The sequence below is a fragment of the Bombus impatiens genome, unplaced genomic scaffold (genome assembly GCF_000188095.3).
Source record: "Bombus impatiens unplaced genomic scaffold, BIMP_2.2 scf_0318, whole genome shotgun sequence".
In the NCBI taxonomy this organism is placed as follows: domain Eukaryota; kingdom Metazoa; phylum Arthropoda; class Insecta; order Hymenoptera; family Apidae; genus Bombus; species Bombus impatiens.
Genome location: NT_176737.1, coordinates 392816 through 414559, shown reverse-complemented (window position 1 = coordinate 414559; position 21744 = coordinate 392816). Strand labels below are relative to the sequence as shown.

Sequence of the window (21744 nt, the reverse complement as noted above, 5' to 3'; positions counted from 1 at the left end):
GGGGTGTTAACAAACAGCTGTTTCCAGATGGCAGAATAATCACACTAGGAACTTATTCATTTATTTATGTTAGATATATAATCTAAAGTTAATATACTTTCTCTGGAAAAGTTTCTTACGTTTATCTTCACAAGAAAAGGGATACATATTTTAAAAAGGCGCGAAAGGTAAAGAATTACAGTATTTTAAGTGTACAAGTAAAACTATGAATTGATCTCTGTTGACATAACTAAATTAGCACTACGAATTATAAGTTTGTTTATAGATACATCGAATGTGTAGGTATCATGCTTTAATTGAAATTAAAGAACAAGATATATTGTAATTTGTGCGTAAATGTAAAACGAAAATGTGAAATAGAAATATTGTATTACAATATTGTATATACATGTTGTATAAATTTATTGTATGAATTTATAATTTATAATTTATAATTTATAAGTTATAAGTTATAAATAATATTATATAAATTTTATTTATATTATTATGATCTTATATGTACTATTCTTATTGTTATTCTGTTTCATTTGTATAAGTGAGTTTGATTCTTGATGTTATCTGGATTAGAGGTTATATTCCAAGTCTAGCGTTTTTGTTTATAAGTTGTTGAAGAACATTAAAGCTCAAATTAAAGCTCAAATTAAAGCTCAAAATTGTAAATAAAATTGTTTAATAAACTACTGTTAAACATTTCTTTAATTTAATGGAAATTAAAAATTCAAATAATAAATTTTATTTTATTGGTTTCAGCATATAAAGCAAACAGAATGATAGAAAATAACATATCTGGTGAAAGTGATGAAGGAGAAATAAAATCAGATTTTGAAGCGGATTTCCAAGAAGAACTACATAATTTTCCCCATATTTTAAGATTTATTCAAAGAATGCGTGATCACATTAAAAAACAAAACAAAAAGATTGCCAAATTACAAAATAAACTCAGTGAACATGTAAGAACTACATCTCTTAAATATAGTTTTTCTGTCTCTTATTCTTATATCTTATTTTATACTTTTATCTGCTCACAGAAAAGTAAAAAATTAATGGAGAAGAAAACCTTGATTGACTATGGAACTCAAACGAATCCATTGGAATATGAAAAAGAATCATGTCAGGATTGGAATGTTAATAATGATAAAACATCAACTAGTATTATACAACAAGTTAAAGAAGTAGCTGAGTCTGCTTTGTTGCAAACTGGTTTTGTCTATGAAGAAACTTCTGGTTTATATTATGATTACAACAGTGGATATTATTATGATGCGGTAAGTATATATGCAATAACAGTATTAAATTTTCATTGATAATCCTTACATATTATAAAAAAAACTGTTTTAGAAACAAGGTTTATATTATGATGGTAATACAGGTACATATTACTATTATGATGAAACTAGTGGAACATATCAATTCCATAGTCAAGCACAAGTAACTGTGAATGAAGCAGCTGCACATGTGAAAAGCAAGAAGGAGCAGAAAACTAGAAAGACAACCAAGGTTGGGGTTTAAATTATTATTGTTACATACCACATTTCTAAAGAAAATCTATCACATACAAGCATTTTTTATTCCAGGTTTCAGATGACATACATGAATTAATAAATGGCCTTTCAAACATATCAATTGAAAAATACAGGCGTCAAGCACTAGGTAATTGTCCTATGCTCTTAATATGCACACATGTCTCTCTTGTAGGATGAGAGGAAAAAACGCAAACTTGCGGAAAGAGAAGAACAGTCGGAAGATGAACTTGAGGACGGTGAATGTTCAAGCAATGATAGTGACAGCAATTCTAATGACATTACTCCAGAATTATGTACTAGTAGTGACAGTGACCATGAGGAAGATCAAGGTTTATTTTTAATTATTTTGCACAAAAATAAAAAAATTTTATTAACTAATGATTCATGGATTTTAATTTTCTTGTTTTGATTACACATATAATTGCTATTAGTTACATTTCAGTTATATAATTAATTTCAATTACAATATAATTAATAGAATAGATATACGTTTGCAAATAATACTTGGAATATTTTACGAATGGAAGTACATTCATTAACTTTTTGTTGTAACGATTTGATTTTTTATTTCAGATTTAGCGAAAACCTATCCCCCATGCATGAGAATCATAGTTAAGGAAACCAATCTATCAAAATTAAAAATTGGGAGTCTATTTTTTGTTGCATATACTGGTGGTTCAATTGGTCGTGAAGGTGATCATTCTGTAGTAATACCAGATATAAATATAAGTAAAGTAAGTTAAAAAAATTTTTAAGTTAACAGCGAAAGTTTCTTTACGTATACGATATTATTTGTATAAGATATTAAGTAAAAAACTTCGATGTTTCAGCATCATGCCCGCATTTTATATAACGAAGATAGAAAAATATACGAAGTCATTGATTTAGGATCAAGAAATGGCACGTTCTTGAATGGTAAAAGATTATCTGTGGCTAAGCAAGAATCTGAACCTCATGAAGTTTCACATGGTTCTATTATACAAGTTAGTACTACGAAATTGTTGTGTCACATTCATAATGGAAATGAAACTTGTGGCCACTGTGAGCCAGGACTTGTTCAGCGAAGCATTAACGCAGAAGAGAACAAAGCTTCTAAAAAAGACCAACACAAACAAGAATTGAGACGGCTGAAGCATAAGTTTGGCATAGAAAAAGATAATGTCGCAAGTGCTAGTCAATTAGCATTGGGGTACCAAGACAGAGCGCAAAATCGAAGACAGTGCATTGGTTCTTTGAATCATCATGCTAAAACACAACAAAGTTCAATGGATACGTGAGTAATTTATTTGTTATATTATGCTTTAAAACAATTGCAGTTAAGCAATTAAGATGTATTTAAAACATGTTATCAGTATTTTATTTTATTTTTTCATTTCTTTCCTTGTAATTCCAGATTTGTATTATTTCTTGTTTATTTTGTGAGTCTTCTCATGCAGTGTTTTCACTTACATACATTTCATTTATTATGTATTTGTTATGTATTTTATTTACAGATCTATAGCAAAAGACAACAGGGGATTTAAATTGCTATCAAAAATGGGCTGGTCTGAGGGACAATCCTTAGGGAAGGAAAGAGATGGACCGACTGAACCGGTAAGTCTTCTTCCTTACAAATTTTTTATTTATTCTAACATGTGATTTTTCTATTATGATATATTATACAGTATAAATGTACCAATATTTTAAATGATAATACTTACATTTATAAACATATAAATTATAGCACCATGAAAGGTAATAGGGATTTTAATAATACTTATGTATTATTATATCATTTTATATTGAATTTTGTTGGAATTAATATATATCTAACTTACGTTAAATGAGTAATACAATTATGTTCCGTACCAAAACGTTGATGTAATTCATAAAATGAGAATTTATGACTATTTTAAATGTTTCAAATATTTCGTCGCTTTATTGTGTTATACATTAACGAAAAGAATTTTGTTCTAATGTAAAAAAAATTCAGCTCATTTCAACGGTTCTTGTAATGGGATACGTAATTTTAAGATATTTAATCGTTTAAATATAACAGAATTTGATTCGTTTGCAGTAAAAAAAGAAAAAACATTCATAAGTTTAACCATTTCTCTTTAAGTATATCCTAAATATTGCATTGAAAATAATTGTATACTTTTCAATAAAATAGTTATCTTTTTTCGCAACTATAGGTATAATTATTACGGTACAATTCTACTTAATTATTCACATGTGAGAAAATAATAGATTAGTTAATTAGAACTACTATTTTACAATTGCAATCGAAAAATTCAGTCTCGACAAACTTTTCGTAACAATTAATTTCAAAGTAAATTGAGTTCATCCTTCTATCGCAAACTATATAATATATTCTTCGCATTCTCTAAAGATCAATATCTAACAATAAGTCAAAGTTGGAATATTTAGACAAGATAGCAACATCTAAATAAGATAGGGTACGTCAATTTTCGCTATTTTCTTGGACTTTTCCCTCTTTGTACAATCTACAAATTTAAATCATATTATACAAAATCAAATAGATTGCAAGCATATTTCTAATACAACACGACAGTTGTTTCTCGACTTAAACAATTCAAAATCTCCAAAATTCTCCTTTAAAAACAGAGTGGCGTCAATCCGAAGACTGACATCTCTCTTGCAGTATGTTTTAAAGTGTCCGCGTCAAATGTCTCGTCTTCGTAGCTCTCAGAAACGGCTTTCCAGACGCCAGATGCCAACGGTATGTAAACGTCGACAGAGAATGTCGTTCTCAGCGCGCGTATTAGCGCCGCCGCGATGCCAATGACGTCAATCGGCAATTGCGATACGTTTCTCATTTCACCTTTCTGTCGGCCTGTAGCATCATGCCAAACGTGGTGTAGCACGTGTGTCCAGTGCAAAAGGTGCATAGAAACGTCGGCCGCTTAGCCGCTCATTAGCTGAACGGGGTCGTGTCGCTGCAATTCGCAATCCGGCCTCGTTCGCCTTTTTCAAGCGAAGTGACGCGACGTGACACGCTAAAAACTGTGGGCTGCCGTTACTGTTGCTCACCCCTTGCGAGTCTTTTCTGTTCCTCTACTGCTTCCACACCGCCGTCACCATCACCATCACCACCCCCTGACTGACCCGCCCGATACACCGTACGATACCAATACACGTGCATCGTATATACGTGTAATACAAACATGGAAGATAGCGTGTGCAAAAGCCAGACAGCAAGCAGGTTCTGGCTGCTGGTGGTGCTGCTTACTCGTCCGGCCGCATCGCGTTTCGACGGCGACGAAACGAGCGCCGACGGTACGAGCAGAGCATTCATATGATAACGAGCGTAACTCTGCGAGACATGAAACGGAATAGTAGAGGGGATCGTCGCGAGGGGCAGAGACGAAAACGGGAGCAGCAGAGAGCGAGAGGGAGCGACAGAAGAGGTGTCCCCGGGTAATGAATGCAAATGTATTGAAATCCAAATCATTATTTTGTCTAGACGCATCGTATGCTCTATTGCACGCTCTGAGCTTAAGGAGAGGGGATGAGGAAAGGCACATAGCGCGTTCCTCCACGGGGGTGGATTAAGGGAGAAAGGAAACTGAGGCAGATGGAGACCGTTGTTTTCTCTCGTCTCTGTGTACCTTGACGCGTGTCTGCTAAATTTGCTTGTACACCTTTATCCTCCTTGATGTCCGACAACCTCCAGTAAATTTATCCGTGTGATGGTCTTCCCTCTCGTTGTAATCCTCGTTCCTCCGTGGACGACGATTTCTCTTCTACACTGTGTTTTTTGCTCGTAAAACACCGTTTGACTTTTGCTATTGTTGCACGACTCACGATGCATACCATGCCTTATGTAGAGACCGAGAGAAGAGTCAGTGCTTCTTTCTACGAGTCTTTAACGAGTGTGGAGTAATTAATATGTTTTCATGCATCAGCTGTTTCTGTTCTTACCGCTTGTATAATGTAGGAAACAATTTTACGGATGGTAAATGTATTTTACGGAAATTTGTGATACAGAAAACTAAGTCGACTCGAGATACTGCGGAAATTTCTTCTTCTCTTCGAGTTATTGTAATTTTGTTGCAAAGGGAAATGGTACAGTTTCGAGCGTACATGTATTACGCGATTTAATCGTATACGTATAACTAGCTTTCAAGCAATTAAAGATACGTTAAGATCGCGTGATTTTAAGGGAGAAATATGATTTATGGCTTTATAATTTCGCGAAGATTATTACGATCTATCTTGGGCTTGAGATCGCGTGATTTATTTGCGCATACGTATTTCGTTGCACATTTAAAAACGCACTTAATAAGTTGTTTCCTTGTTAAACATTTTTCGTTTAAAATTATGCATCTATTAATAAAACTATGTTAATTGCTATACAGTACATTGACTATTCATAAACACAGGTTCCACTTGTTTAGTTACGCTCATAAAGATATAAATTTGCATAAATTATATTATATTACGCATTTATGTGTCACTATCAAAAAATATCAATATTATGTCTCACAAATTATATCGACAAGTATACGTCTTATTTACCGATGAGATGAAATTCTAAATAAAATTGAAATTAAATTCGCAACTACGTAATACCGCGTTCGTTCTCTTCGTCTAGCCGCTTTACATCGCAACCAGTTGTTACAATTTTATATCGACTATCTCCGTTTTTACGTTGCGTACCTATTTCTGCAGGTTCTCTTTGTCCAACCTATATGACCTACATCGTAAACTGGAAACACGTTCACGGTCGTAGAAAGGGGTGAAAAGGTAGGAGAAGGAAGAGAGAGACGGTTAGCTCTTGGAGGGTGAATCCGCGTGTTCGCTCCGAGAGTTCGTAAACCAGACATTGTAAAGTTCTCGAATGGCGATTGACAGTAAACCACGAGCATGCGATAAAGTATAAAATTGTCCCGTGCTATGAAAGTGCTTTTAACAGGTGTAGGTGGATGCGTGTCCTATCTGACCGAATGAAATCTCGGTAGGTTCGTTTATTTGAGTGCCTTCACTCGCGCAAGGTAAGGCGAGTACTTACTTTTTATTATTGGCTCGCGTAAAAGAGTCGATCTCTAACAAGAGACACTTGAGATAACAGGTCAATGCAAGTTTTATTAGCGTGCTGCTTTGACGTAGAAGGCTGTTGCTTCGGTAACGTGGAGTTAAGAATTAGAATAAAGGACTCGGTTTTTATTCTGCATACTTTAAAAATGTCTTCAGTTGTATGAAGTGAAGTGTTGTTTTGAAACTTTGAAATTTATACGTTGCAGGTTATTGAAATTAAGGAAATTTTTCATGAAAATATATAATGAATATTTGAGAGGTGTATTTAAGTTCATTTAAAGCTACTTAACGTTCATTTTCGTTGTATTATCTAGCTAGATTTTGTATGTTCAATCCCTTGATTAAACCGCCGATATCTATGTAAGCTAATATTTTTATGAAATAATTATAATGAAAAAGATGGAACTTTGTTATAATAGATCATATTAACAATCGAAATTTAAAATATTATTAAATTGTTGTTTCAAACATTTAATTTTCTTCATTTGGATTATACCGTGTCGCTTATAAATAATACAATAAGCTTCCAATTTATTGGGACTGTATTATACAACGTATTGGTATTGTAAAGTTGAACCGACTTGTAACGTCGATCGTTAAACAATTGCAACTGAAACGCAATAGATGTAACGTGTTACAATTCGCTTCTATATGAGGCAGCCTTAAAGTGCATCCGGAAACTGCAACAATTTCATTTTATGGACTTTCGCGTATACCGGCTGTTGCGAGCCATTTCACGGTTACAGCGTGAATATCCACGGTAGTGCCTTTTACGATTTACATTCATTTCCATATTGCATTTCCTCGCCCTTTACAGTACCAGTGAGGAAAAACCTGATTGATTAATGACGTAATAAATAATCCAACGTAGTCTCGCAAAGGAATGAGGCTCGTGGTGCTTCCATAAAATCTTTCATTGGAAGAGCTTTCTACGATTTCTCTTTGAGAAGCATAATATTGCACGCGCCTTTGAAATTAAAAAGTTTTGTATCGAGACTGTGCATCAAGGAATTGGTTTTTATTATTTTCTCAGTTATATCATTTATCATCCTAATTTTTCAAATACGCCTAACTAGCAAAAAGCAACATAGTTTGATATCCATCGATATTTCTCCTGTGTCAGTGTTTCTTATATCTTGTACTTTCATACATGAATAATTGCAGTACAAATCTCGATAAAATAAATTGATTTGGTGATATTCGTGGGTTTCGTACGAAAATCACCCTTAGTCGCAGCTGATTTTGGCCTGCCATGTCGAAAGCAACTTTCTAAACGTGATCCAAAGATTCAGATCTTACGACGATGGTGCAATAATGCGTGTCATTGATTAATTACGTTTCCTGACTGAAAATTCATAGATTTTTGTTTTTTTATAATTCAAAGGAAATGTACACAACCTGTCTGACAAGTAGCGAGGTTGCCAATATATTAATTTCAACGGAATTCCGAATTCCAATTTCTGAGGATGTTTGGAAAAATCATGCATTTTATTCAAAGTATCTTTCTTAGAGACCGATACCACTCCGAATATGGATACTTTGACGTTATTTCCAATAGATAAATTCATGGGAGCAAGTCGTTTGATTTTTAGAAATTCAACGTTAATTGTGTATTTGGACGACGAAATTGAGAAATTTACAAAAGGAAAATTTGACTTTTTTGAGAGCCTCGAATATCTTCTCGTCCATCCCCTTCATCTCACATTTCTCCGATTCGCTTTCAACTTTCGTCTTTTCCCGGGATAATTGACGGCGCGTCCGAATCGAGAGTGTTTTGATTCGCGCCAGATCCAGCAGCGAGGAGAAAAAAGGAGAACCGGATAAAAGTGAATCGTAGGTCTTGACTCGCGACTCTCCCGGTCTCCTGTTTGTCCGCCAAAACCTGTTGCTGGCGTCCTCCTCCTGCTCGTTTCGCTGCCTTGTACGCGCCTTCTATTCATCCACCGGTCCCTTTTTCTTCTGGCGAAAGTAAAAATAGTGGTAAGAGAAGAAAAAGGCACGCGGGGCAGAATGCACGAAGTTCGTGCGTTGAACGAAGACGTAAAGGTCGGGCCAGGAAAAAGGAGTAAAAGGGAGGAAGAGAGGCCGAGATAGAGGGAGAAAGAGAAGTGAAGAGAAAAGGAGGGAGAGAGGGTTCTGAGCGGAAGTTGTACACCAAGTGTACGTGTGCAGTCCTGCCGCAGGTGGTACGACGGAACGCAAGGTCGTTTCGATATTATGTAATGCAAAGAGGCAGGAGAGTGCAAGGATACGGAGAGGATCAGCTCTCGACCTCCCTCGGTTGCCCCGGAGGGAACCCATTGTCTTTGGAATTCGGGACAACGTTGGGAGATCATCGTCGAAAACTGAGAAAAAAACCCTTCCTCCCGGCTACATCCAGCGTTTGCCTCTTCCAACCCGCAACTTTCTTTATCCGTAGGGCTTTGATTTTAATGCTTGCATGACGTACCGGGGAAGGTTACAGGAATTCTGGCGTTCGGGGCAGTAGTTATTTTAGAAGGACTTTTTTAGTCAATGTTTTGACTAATTTTTTTTTCAAATCGGGTTGTACGATCTTTATGTTTTAGGGTGGTAATGCGATTTTGATCCTATCTTCGAATGTTATTTTTAGCCTATTTACGTTCTACGGTACGATCTATATTCCGGTACCTATAAATCAATCTGTTTATCAATTACTCACGAGGTGCCTTTTAACGATTTGCAAATCGTTTTATGCTCCGTGTTTTTGCGCGTTTATCGTATCGTTCATCGATCCATGTCCATTCAAGTAAATATCTACGTGTCCGAGTATCCATGTCCATATAATACAATGGCTTCTCTTTTGTGACGTCGTCGTCGGTACAGCTTCGTCGGTCACGGCTGAACGATACAAAGTTATGCGAAAAAATGTGCAATCTTTATCTACGATCTTCGTTCATTGCCATGCCGGTTTATGCAGATATGCCGATTTTTGCCGGTTCTGATCGACCAGCTTACATCCACGGCACCGGTGGATTCGCATCTCCATGCTCGAACGATCCTTAAGGGCTCTCTACCCGCAACTTCTTTGGAAAGGGTATCCCCTCGCCCTCTTCACGCTCGTTCACTCACTGGAAATTTTCGTTCACGCATTCGGACACTTTCATTACACCAGCTAATAAACCCTCAGAGCGTGATAGCCTGATGTGCCGGATAAAGCGGCCATGGAGCCTTTCGCGCGATTATAAGTCACAATCGTGAGCAATTAATACATCAGCCACCATAGATTAAGAGTTCAGCCGTGGCATTATGCTATATTACCGGTTATGGCAAAGATCAACGGTGATAAATTCTCATTGTGTTCCGCTAATGCAATTTTCCATTCGCCACTTTTTCAGACGGCTTTTCTAATCTCTTTACGATAGCATGTTATTTTACTCTTTTTATGACGCCTGCTTTGGAGTAATACGTGCACTGGAAAGAGTTCTGTTACGCTAAATGGACGTTAATATATATTGAAACGAAGGGTTGAATAACTGCAGAGAAACGAGTATATCATATACATATAGTTCTATGAGATAAATTGAAATCTTAGTTGAAATTGTAGAAATAAATTAAAGTCGTATTGGTAAAATTACAAAATACACATAATATGTAAAAATACATAAAATAGGGCATAACTTTGGAATCGATTTTTGCTTGCTAGAATTTCTTCGAAATTTGACCCACGAGAAAGACACTGAATCGATGATTATTAGCGAAAGATGAAAAGGTGAAAAAAAGGGAACATTCTTTATTAATCTTGTCTCGAAATGTAGGCATCTCGAGGGAAGGTGTACGAGAAAGGACGAACGAAAGACCCGATGCCAGTCACTTAGTGAAATTTATTCGTCGATCTGTGTCCACTCTGTAAATTATGAAAATTACAGGACAAAATTTTTAACGCTCTTCCTTAACTTTAATTCTATATACTTGTGCCTATAAAGTTACTTCGGTACCACTTTTAACGGGTTCATAATTGCGCCCTTTTATATATGCTGTTCCTGGGCGTGTACCGCGTCATATATCTACTGCATTCTTTATATAAACTGGTTTTATTTATTTCGGATCGTTAACATTAAGTATTAACCGAGCCTATTATTTAGCTATCGCTGGCTTTATGCGAGATTTGTCGTGATTATAAATTTAAATCAAAAAGCAACATTTTACGATCGTTATATACACACTGTCGTGATATTTGTTTATAAGTGGTCATTTAGAGCTACTTTAAAAGGAATTTTTATACAATTTATTGGTATTTGATTTACATTGAGGCAGAAAATTGCCGATGTCTATCGTAATCGCGGTAAATGAAACATGTAAATTAAATAACATTATCGTACAAGTTTCCATAATATTCCTCTCGGTAACGTGAGTTTCTTAGAAGCCTTAATTAAATTTAATGCTAAAATATCAGTGTTTACTTTTTCATGTCGGTTTATATTACATACATATTACATACATATTATTATTTATATAAGACAAATCTATAAAAATTGCGGTAAATAAATATAAATACAACTGTGTATTAGTTTAATAGAATTTTATTTCTGATTTCTTCGATTAGTCTGGCAAAATCTGTATTCTATTGTTTCAATTATATTAAACGAATACTAAAACTAAAAAGTTACAAAATTATATTCCCACGGTTTCTCTAACATAATGCTGAAAATATAAATAAATAATCGAGAAAAAGAAACACTATCGCGATTTGTTAGTTCCTCATTAGTATTCATACACAATTTATATCTTAATTATCGACTTATCTATGTATCTAGCATATCAGTTTGAAAGCAGCAACGGATAAATATTAAAGTGCAAGCTGCTTACACTTAAAAACTTCTACTCCTTTTAATTGCAAGATCTCATCTAGTAAACATCATGTACACTTCGAATTGAATTAATATCAAAGAAGATAAAATCGGTAAACATAGAATGTTGGCCAATTACCTTGAGAATTCTATCAGTGAAGAAAGAATCGATTATTCGAGTCCTGACAGATTATAACTACAGTGATATGCAAAAGTCTCTGGCCAGATAAATTTTTCACTTTATGTTTCGAAAGTGATATCTAAAAGAATTTCAGCTAGTATATTGAGTATAAGATCGTTATAAAACGGTACTTATATTTATATTAAATATGAGTTAAAATTCTTTAAAATATCACTTTTAAAATACAAAATGAAAAATTTATTTAGCCAACAGTTTTTACACGTCGCTATATATTTCATATGTAAATAGGAGAAATGAGAGGATGAAAGAGGACAAATAGCTATGGCATTGAATTTAGTTTTATGAAATTTTATTACGGTAGACACATTTAACCTGTGCCTGAACACTTCTCTCAAACATAAAGTATCCTTGGCATGCGAGCCTACTTGCATACGCCTGAATACGCGTGAGCCGATAGGATTTTTTATCCACACACTCATTGCGTACTAATTTATGCATATACCAAGGTATGACATCATCAAAATCAATCTTCCGCTAAGCTAGTGTTGATTGAATGACCACTCTAGCAAGACCGAAGTTATAGATTCATATTTCATCGTACATAGAAAAGGCGTAAGGCGTTTCATGATAATTATAGCCATGACATGGAAGCTTGATGTGGATTCTGTAGTCGTGGTTGTTTTATGAACTTCTTTATTAATCATTGTTAATTTCTGATACCGAAGAATGATGTTCAAGCTTGACACATTCGGAAAATCAATTATTTATCTGAACATGTAGAATATCGACTGCTTCCTACATATAATATAAGGGCAAGTCTGGTTTTATACAAAAATCTGTCTAACCTATCCAGGTTAAAACATCGTCTGCATTTCTGCATCCTACCTCGTAAGAAGGATCTCGTGAGACCGTCATAGTTCGGTCCACGTGGCTCCATCGTATAGCCATTGGAGAGCAGCAGGAGCCAGATCGGTTCCTCCTCTCTAAATTAAATCCCGCTTCCGACGTGCGTCAGTCAGACGTCGAAATTTCCAAAGTCACTGACGAAGCATTCTTTAATCTCCTTGGGGCGAGTCTTCCCCTCGGCAGTTGCACGATCTACCTTCCTCCCTCCATTCCTCTCTCTCTCTCTCTCTCTCTCTCTCTGGCAATACGGGCTAATTCTCCGGGGACAGCATGAATGCGTGTTTCACCGTGTGTCAGTTCAACGTGGGCGGCAGGGCAGCGGAGGAGTGAGGAGGAGGAATGGAGGAAGGGAGAGGGTCTGTCCTTCTTTGCGCGCGTTGTTTTGTAACGCGAAGAGGGAATGTTAGGAAGGACTGACTATAGAGTGAATGGAGAACGCATAGGATTTATGGTACGCTAACGGATTGGGAGAACGGAACGGAACTGGAAGAAAGAGGGAGATAGAGCGAATGGGCAAAGAGACAGACAGATGCTGGGAGACTAAGAGAAAGAGGTGGTGGCGAGGACGACAAGGAGGAAGATAAAAAGGGAGGAGAAAGGAAAAAGGGCAAAGAGAGAAGTTGTAGCGGTGCGTTTCGTAAGGGGCGCGGGAGGCAACAGGTGGGAACCCACTGTCACAAATAAATCCAACACAAACGCCGCTGCCGTCTAGACGGCGATCTGCTGACTAACCATGGGTACCAGATTATCGCGCCGCTTACTTTCTCCTTCCTTCTCTTTCTCTCCCTCTCTCTCTGTCGTTTTTTCTCTCTTCTCTACCCCTTCACCGCTCTTCTTTTCTTTTTCTCGGCTTTTGTTTCTCTTTTTACTTCTCTGTGTGTGTACCTCTGAGACAGTAGGCGATGAAGGAAGAGCGAAAATGAGAGAGAAAAACTTTCTGCGGATGATGGTGCATGAACGGACCAGAGAACGTAAGTACATACGGAGAATAGCGATAGCAAGAGAAGAGAGAAGCGTGAGAAAGATAAGAAACCCGGGTAGATAGAGGCAGGCAGAGACGACTCGTACGCACGACAGGATCAGAGATTGTGCAGGTGTCGTTACACACGCTCCCGAGCGTAAACGCGCTTGCACGTAACGCGCCGTTGCGGAGATAGGTGCACCGCTTGGCATGCGGGTGCACCGTCAGATTGGTCAGCCATCGGTGTCCGCACGTTGCTGCCATAGCGCCACAGATTGCCTGTTTACTCGACAGAATCTCTTTTCCCCATTGCCTCTGACAGATACCCGCATATTCGATTGCTCGCGAGTCCGCGCAAATGGCCCGACGTTTTATTAGCTTTTGTTTTGTTCTCGCTTTCGTGATTTTTCATGGTCTTATACTTTTTACGCTTTCGGCTTTCCGCCAGGATTCTAGTGGCATTCTCAGCGTTGTTCAGTTAGAATTGTGAAATTAAGTAGATCGTGGTTGTCTGATTAGTTCTATGATGTTGTATGGAATATGTTTATTCGAGTATTTCATAGATTTTATTATTTATCTTACATTTCAAAATTGCATATATAAAAATGGAGTTGTTCGCTTAATATCGTGTTATTAATAAATTTACTATGTATATCCGATTGTATATTCTGTGTACTGGACAGATAACTGTCCTAATATTTATGGCTGGTCCTGTATTATGTTTTCGACTGTTTTCAAGTATATAGAATCTTTTCAATCGAGAATTAAATATACTAGAAGATTTATAGCTTAATTTAACTATTTCGCGTATGATTTGTATAACTTAAACATTTCCTGGTTATTGTACTTATTTGAATTCACAGCAGATATCAGAAAGGAGTTTTCCATCTAGACGTGCATCGAATCTGTGCTCGGTACGTGAACGCAATGCAGCCCTAAGTGCTTGTGAAATGAAGGGGATCGTATCGCGTTATAATGCAATATTCTCACGTTGCAAATATTTTAATCGGAGTACTGGAACGATACTGTCGAATGAAACATTCATTACGTTCTGTGAATGGATTATGCCGTGTAGTTCAACGTATTTCCGTTGCAGAACGAAAGTAACCTAACGTAGCAAGAATAAAACATTGATCACGTTTCCGTCACAGAATATACTAATTTTCAATATTTTTATCAAATATTTTCCCATAATTGTGCATAATTATATATAAATATGTTGATAGATCATGAAACAATAAATTTTAAGCAAATAGTTATGTCATAGGTCTGATGATAAATAAAATTCACTCAGTTTCTATTATATGAGATATAGATATATAAATTAAAATAGAATATTCTAAAATTGAGCGATATAACCCAAATCTGTGTATTGTCTACGAGCCAACGATACCGATTAAGGTTTATTCTACTTACAATATATAATACAAACATACATTATGTATCAAGGATCAAACTATAGAATCTACTCTATCTGAATAACAGAATGATTAATCAAAGTCGGTCAAAAATCGTTGTTCGAAACGATTCTTTGGCAAGAATCCATTGGATGACGATTCGTGAAGGAAGAAGTCGAGTAGTTCGAGGAGTAGTATGCAGTCAGGATAAAAACCGTGAGCTGCCGGAGATTAGCGAAAAATGTGACGGTAAAAAGCGAGTAATAGGCGAGTTGACCGTGGCAGAGTCCGAGAACGGATCCGGCCATGGAGCACGATACCCCAGGGAGACACGTAGAGACGGAACGAAATTAACCGGAGCTCAGCCAGGAGGAACCGGACGCGAGCGCATAATGCTGTGCACACAGGAGGGCCGCACACGTGCGCGCATAACCACGTCGTCAGTTTAACAGTCTGTCCAACTGTGTGTACATCCACGTGTCTACGTGTATACGTGTATACGTGTATACGCGACGGTAATACGTCCGTATGTCGGCTGTCCGTAACGTTAGCCAGACTAGGAATCCGGCAGCCAGAAGCGGTCGATCGGTCTAGACGAGGTGTGCGTCCATGCCGCCGACACACAGGCGTACATTGTCCGAACAATCGACCAGGCCCGACATACAAATATGTACAACGAGAGATCTATTAATTACAACCAGCAGCAGCCGGCTCTGACTCGTATCGACGAGCGCAAACCGACCGTTCTCGGTGAATCCCGTGGAACGGGACGCAACCAGACAGCCCAGAAAGAACATAATTATTGCGCACGATCGGAAGTTCCTTTGGCTCCTTTTGATGAAATAATTGATCAAATGATTAAACGTTGCGACGTTTGCTGAAAGCAATTAAAGAGTGCGTTTTATTAGCGGCCGCTTAAGCGCTTTGACCGAGGCTCGATTGGCCACTAAACAGAATGTTATTTAATTCGCGTTCTTTCCCGCGGTGTATCAACTAAACGATGAGGGTGTATTCGATAGATTAATCGGAGGATTAAGCCTTATTGGTGGTAGATTGTTTCTCCTTTCGTTTTTTCTTTTTTTTTTTTTGGTGAATGAGTAAGAAATATATTTGAAATGGTATTTGTAGTGGGTACAAATTAGTAGATGGGAAATGCGCAGTTTATCCGGATTTCCGTTCATCCGGATCAGACGTGGTCCCATTACATCGCGGATATGAGCTTCCACTGCACATGCAACATGCAATAGGTTTAACGAGCTTCCGTAGTTATATGAAATGCACAGATGATTCTATTTTCAAACGAAAACACTGAAATAACAAATGTCATAACCTTTAATGAATATTCGATAATGAATGGTAACGTGTAAAGTTAGAAATTATATCGCATTACAACTTATATTATTTATTACATACTATATCAAATTTTTATTAAATAGAACCATTGCTATTATAAATAATTTAACTACTACTCACTCATATCTTCTTCTATACACTTACAACTTCCATCCTATCAAGAATAAATTCACATAGATTTAAATGTCGTGTACATTCTCCAATCGACCACACAAGTTAAATGGCGGATTTTCCCGACATTACTGTTATCTCGCATCTTTTATATCAACAAGCAACCTGAACCACACCATGCCTAATACCCATCATGCATCCGTTTTCTTCGCCGAAGAACATCTCCACAAATTAGCTTGCCGTCAACGTATCCACCTCCCAGAAGGGGTGACGTTAAACGACGTGTACCCGTCGGTGCTTTCCATCGCGCGGGTGATCGTTGCGATCAATCAGATCGGAGGATCGGAAAAAAAGGAGCTGCCCCCGCTCTCGGTGCGAGGTCTGCCGCCGCCGCGATTATTCGCTGGCTAGATACGTTGTTGAAACGCCGTCTCGTCGGAGGTGCATATCCTAGTGGTAGTCGAAGTAGAAGCGACGTATCGCCCGCACACACCGCACGCGATAGGTCGGTCCTCCTATCGCCGCCAGACGGCTTCCGTCTGGGTAAACACACCGACGTGGCGAGCAGCTTGGCTGGCAGGGCTTACCGACTACCTAGGGACATCCATCACAGGATTATCGCGCGACCATGCTCGCGCGCGGTCAGGACGTGCGGCCTCTCCTCTGTGTCTGCTCTCCATAAAGCCGCCAAAGCGTGCATGTGCAAGCGGACCGCATGTAAGACTACGTCTGCCCGCCTGTCTGTACGTCGCCTCGACGATTCATCGACGTGTACGCATTAAACGAGCCTGGAATTGATTGATAAAGTAGTCGAAGAGTGGCTGAAAGAAAAAAAGAAAAAGAACATAGGGTGGAAAGGGGGTGAATTGATACAAGGTGAAGAGATAAAGGGAATTGGGCTGGACGGAATAAAGATGTGATTGAATGTTTAGATCGAGGGAGAAAAGAAGCGAAGGGATATTTTTCGAGTTCTGTGTCTAGCAATCTGATACAAATTTTGTTGCACTGCTAATTGTTATTGATTATATTATTGCAATCGAGGAATTTAAATTCAGTTATCAGGAATTTCAGGAATTTAAGTTAAGAAATGGTGTTCGATGGTCACAAGAAGTATTTGTATACCATTGTGTTTATTATTGCATTTATGCAGTAGTTAATTAGATATTAAATTCAATTGTAGTAAATTTCGTATTATCTAATAGTTCTCTCATATGATCACCAAAATTTAATACTATGAAATGTCGACTTAATGAAAACACTGAAACAACAAAAAGACGCTTCATTGAGAAGCAAGGGTGTGTATAAGTTCCTTTTGTAGTTACTGTAAGTAGAATAAAGAAGAAGGGAAATTATATTTTATATTTAGTGGTGTTAGGAGATGTATTGGAGATAATAGGTAGTTTCATAATTCATGAATGAAATTCTACGAGAACGAAGAGGAAGACATAAATAAAGAAGGAAACGCAATAGTAGAAAATTGTCTGACCACTGTCGTCTGGATCTACTGCGTAACTGGTATGAATTAAACTAGACTCATTGTCTGAATTATAAGTCTGCCATCATAAAAATCGAAGAAAGGCAAGAATAAAGCAAATATAAGGTACAAATATATTTATGAACTAATAATAATAATTAAAAAATTCCAAATATACGTACCTGTATATTTAATTTCGTATTCGCAAGAAATGATAAAGCAGACATATTTCAGTCCTTCTATAAATATTTTAGACCGACAATGACTTATTAAGATTAACTAAAAATCATTTTTCTGAACTAAATATAATTAATAGCGTTCCATTAAAAAGTTTCTTTTACATTAAATTCCTCTGCACCTTTTTTGCCTTGTTCTATCTTCATAATATAATAGAAAGAAGAAGTAAAATAAGTAAAAAAAAAAAAAGATAAGCAAAGAGTGCAACGTAACAGAATAGATAACGGATGTAGAGTGTACAAGAAAAAAGGAAGAGTAATGAGGAATACGAAGGAGAGACGGAAGGAAAGAGAATAAAAAGGTAATAAGGCAGGACATTGCAGTAACATCGTGTCGAGTTTGGTCAGGATGTGCGGCATCTCTGTGTCTGTCTGCTCTCCATAAAGCCGTCAAAGTGTATGTATACAAGCGTCTGAATGCCGCATGTAAGACTACGTCTGCCCATTTGTCTATATGCTTGTCTAGGACGGATGCACATGCATGTGTATGCATTCTGCGAACGAGACATATGAATGAACAAGCGACTGGCAACGATCTGTTGCCTCGTTTCACGAACGAAAGCTCCGTCTGGTCGTTTGTTCTATGACATTAATTGTCTAGTTTAACATTTTTTATGTATATCCCTCTGTGTTAAACTTATGTAGTATAAGAATTGCTAGTTTAAATCGTATAAAGCGATCCGTAAGATGGATTAAATTAAATAATTTTGTTCAAATATTTTAAAAAAATCATACTATATCGCATTCCTAACATTTTTACTTTGGTATTCGTATTGTAATTAAACATTTTATTCATATACGTAATAATATTGGTTAACTAATGTAACGCGTATAAAATTATATTAGTTAATTTAGGTTACCGTATAATAATCTAATCAAGTTAGGTAATCGTAGTTAATTAACGATTAGAAATCTAAGGAGATAAGGCAATTTAGCATTCCATTGCGAATTTATGAAACAAATTACAATCGTTTAAAATTGTAACTGGATGATCGTTTATCGCAAAAGAATTGTGGAATAATTCTATCATTTAAATGAGTCTTGATTCAGAGGCTTGCATCGGTGTATGTTTTACGCAAATTCACACGTATACATAGAGGTAGAAGCGCGACGGGAAGTGGTGATGGTGACGAGGATGAAGGTACCTGCGCCTTAGTTTATCTAGTTTAGTCTAGCAAGTCCAGAGTCTATAGACGACCAAACACTAATTAATTCTGTGCAAACATGCCGCGGCTCAGCGACTAAGAGATCGTTGGCTCCGATGGCTGCGCAAGAACGTTCCTCCAAGAGTGGAGGATTCGTAGAGTTCCTGCAGTTTCATTTTGGACTTGCTTTCGAGTATTTACCAGGGGAAACGTTGACCGAAAGTAATTGGCCCACATTTTCCGAGTACAGGGCTTCCGCTCTTGCTGCTTTAAGTTATTTCAGTGCACGCTTCACGATCACCGTTGCTTTTAATTTGATCTACTAGAGAGGAGGAGAATGTTCTCTTATTTCTTTTGTAGGCAGAGCGCTCCTCTTCGAATTATTCTACAGAAAATAATTTTGGTAAAGCGATGTTTTGGTAATAACGATAAAGAAATGTAACGATTTAGTCGTAGAAGCTCTATTGTGGTATTTATGTGTTTTTATTTTAATGTGAATTATTCGCTTTTATTCTATCTTTATTTTTCTCCTGTAAAACTGTTTTACTGGCGGTCTAAGTACATAGCTGTTTAAATCTTTGCTAATATGAAAATAATTTGAAATAATTGTTCTTTTCTTATTGAACATTCTAAGCCTGTACCAATTATACGACTTTATATCGCGAATTTTTATGATATACAAATTTTTGAGTATCTTCGAACATTGGTGTTTAATGGATTAAATGCACATACGTGGCTCAGCATTTAGAAACGAAATACCCGAAACTTTAAGAGACTCGACAAAAGACACAAAATGATTCTTCAAATTACTATTCCCCAAATAACTTTCGACCATCTTCGTCTTTTTACCATCTATTTTCCCAAAGCAATTTCCGAAAAGAATGACGTAATCACAGCATCGTTCCCTAGATCGAATCGCGCTGGCATGTCGTTCATTCAATCGTTGCTTCGACAGCTGCGTGTCAGAGAAATAGACTTTGTAGTAGAGAAAGAAAAGCGACATCCTGTGAAAGCCAGCGAAGGAAAAGCGCGAAGAGATAGAGAGAGTGCGAGTCGCGACATTTATTTCTACAGGTAACACAGAGCGTCGCCTCCACCACCACCAATTCCATCGTCGACGCCTCTGGCAGACATAGTGGCGACGTTGTAAACGAGCAAAGTTTCGAACCCAATATGCTGTCTCCGCGCTCCGGAGAGCCCATATTCAACCTGTCAAGGTGCTTGGTGCACGTGCGTCCGCGTCTCGCTTCCCGGCATGCCAGACGGGCAAACCGGGACAAACTTTCGAACTGGCACAGACCGTCTGGCACCCTACCACCTACTGCCGGCGAACCCGCGAATTCTCAATATGTTATTGTACTAGCGGCACCGTTTTATCTGTGGATGCCTCTCCCAACTGGCAACGAATGGACGAACGACCGACTGTTGTCGGTGTCTGGCGCTTTCTCGCTTTCTCTCTCTCTCTCTTTCTCTCTGTGTTTCTAGCCTCGCAATTTTGCTTCCTCCTCGTCCCGAACCGGGTGGCCTGGAAGTTCAAAGGTGCATATGCACCACGCTGCGTCGATTCCGGCCGAGATGTCTCCTTTCTCTCGTTGGAAATCGTCGGCGCCGGTCGTGTATTGCACCGCTGCGCTGGTGGCCTGACTTCCTCGCCGACACGGAAACCAGCGGAAACAGCCCTGGTCATCGGCGTGATCTTGCGCGATCGAATTTGCTCGCTCGGGAATGAAATTTACTTTCGGGCATTTGGATCGCATCGGTGAAATGCCATGCTCGAGAGATGGCAGAAAGGTTTTATTTTTTTTTTTTTTTTGTTAAAGCGCTAAATTTTGTGTAGAATATAAAATAGATATGGAAATGTAATTAATACTTTCTAACTGCTTGTCTTTCATCTTTTCGTACGATGATCGATATTTATTAAATGTTACGATCATTTCGTACGTCGATATACTGTGGATTTGAGAGAGCATTTTTAAAAGCTTCATCAGTGCTAGATATCGTAATAGAAGCTGTTATCTGTAATAGAATAGGAATTGAATAAGATTGCGGAAGGAAAACGCGTGGGTAGGAAAAATGGGTAACGGGCGTGAACATCATCGACGCGGCGACGAGTTTGCATCGTCTAATAGGAAATCACGGTACATTGCCTCCGCTCGCCTGTGTCATTCATCTAGCCAGCTTGGCCTATTTCCCTATTTTCCACCCTTTTAGTTCCCGCTTTGTCTCCGCGCATCAGTTTTCGCGTTTCGTTGCCAGGAGTTCCATGCTTTATTGTCTACTTTACAGCTCTTTTTGGACCAGACTACTATTATATATATATATCCATAGCTAACACCGAAACCTCGGATAAGATCATCTTTCTGTTGCGTATATTTTAACAGAGCTACTGACGAATTGTCAAAACAAATTATAGTAGTTGTAACATAAAAAATTATAAAAAATTTAGAATTTAAAAAAGTTAAAAAAAAGTTACGGATTAAAAAGTTTCTTTTTCCTATAAAAATTGATGCATCTCAAGAATAGTTACAGAAATCAATTACGCAATATAAAGATTTAAAATCATGAAATCCCTAGAAAATTTAAAGTAGTTAAAAGATACGTTTCTAATTAATATTTAATTATTATTCGATTGGGATTGGTTGAATTAT

At 37.5% G+C, this 21744-nt stretch overlaps 1 protein-coding gene across 4 annotated transcripts in view; it reads left to right on the top strand.

Annotated features, from left to right (window-relative positions):
* The first annotated feature begins 28 nt into the window (after positions 1 to 28).
* LOC100741066 (angiogenic factor with G patch and FHA domains 1) overlaps positions 29 to 21744 on the top strand; it is an 84733-nt gene continuing 63017 nt past the window's right edge. For all 4 annotated transcript variants that reach the window (XR_004461659.1, XR_004461657.1, XR_004461658.1 and 1 more), the window contains exons 1-8: positions 29 to 167; positions 751 to 950; positions 1029 to 1265; positions 1339 to 1497; positions 1696 to 1852; positions 2097 to 2257; positions 2354 to 2796; positions 3017 to 3116. Coding sequence is in view for 1 of the 4 variants with exons in the window: in XM_024367313.2 (XP_024223081.1) it covers positions 768 to 950; positions 1029 to 1265; positions 1339 to 1497; positions 1696 to 1852; positions 2097 to 2257; positions 2354 to 2796; positions 3017 to 3116 (1440 nt within the window). In the remaining 3 variants the exon portion in view is untranslated. The remainder of the gene's footprint in view (positions 168 to 750; positions 951 to 1028; positions 1266 to 1338; positions 1498 to 1695; positions 1853 to 2096; positions 2258 to 2353; positions 2797 to 3016; positions 3117 to 21744) is intronic.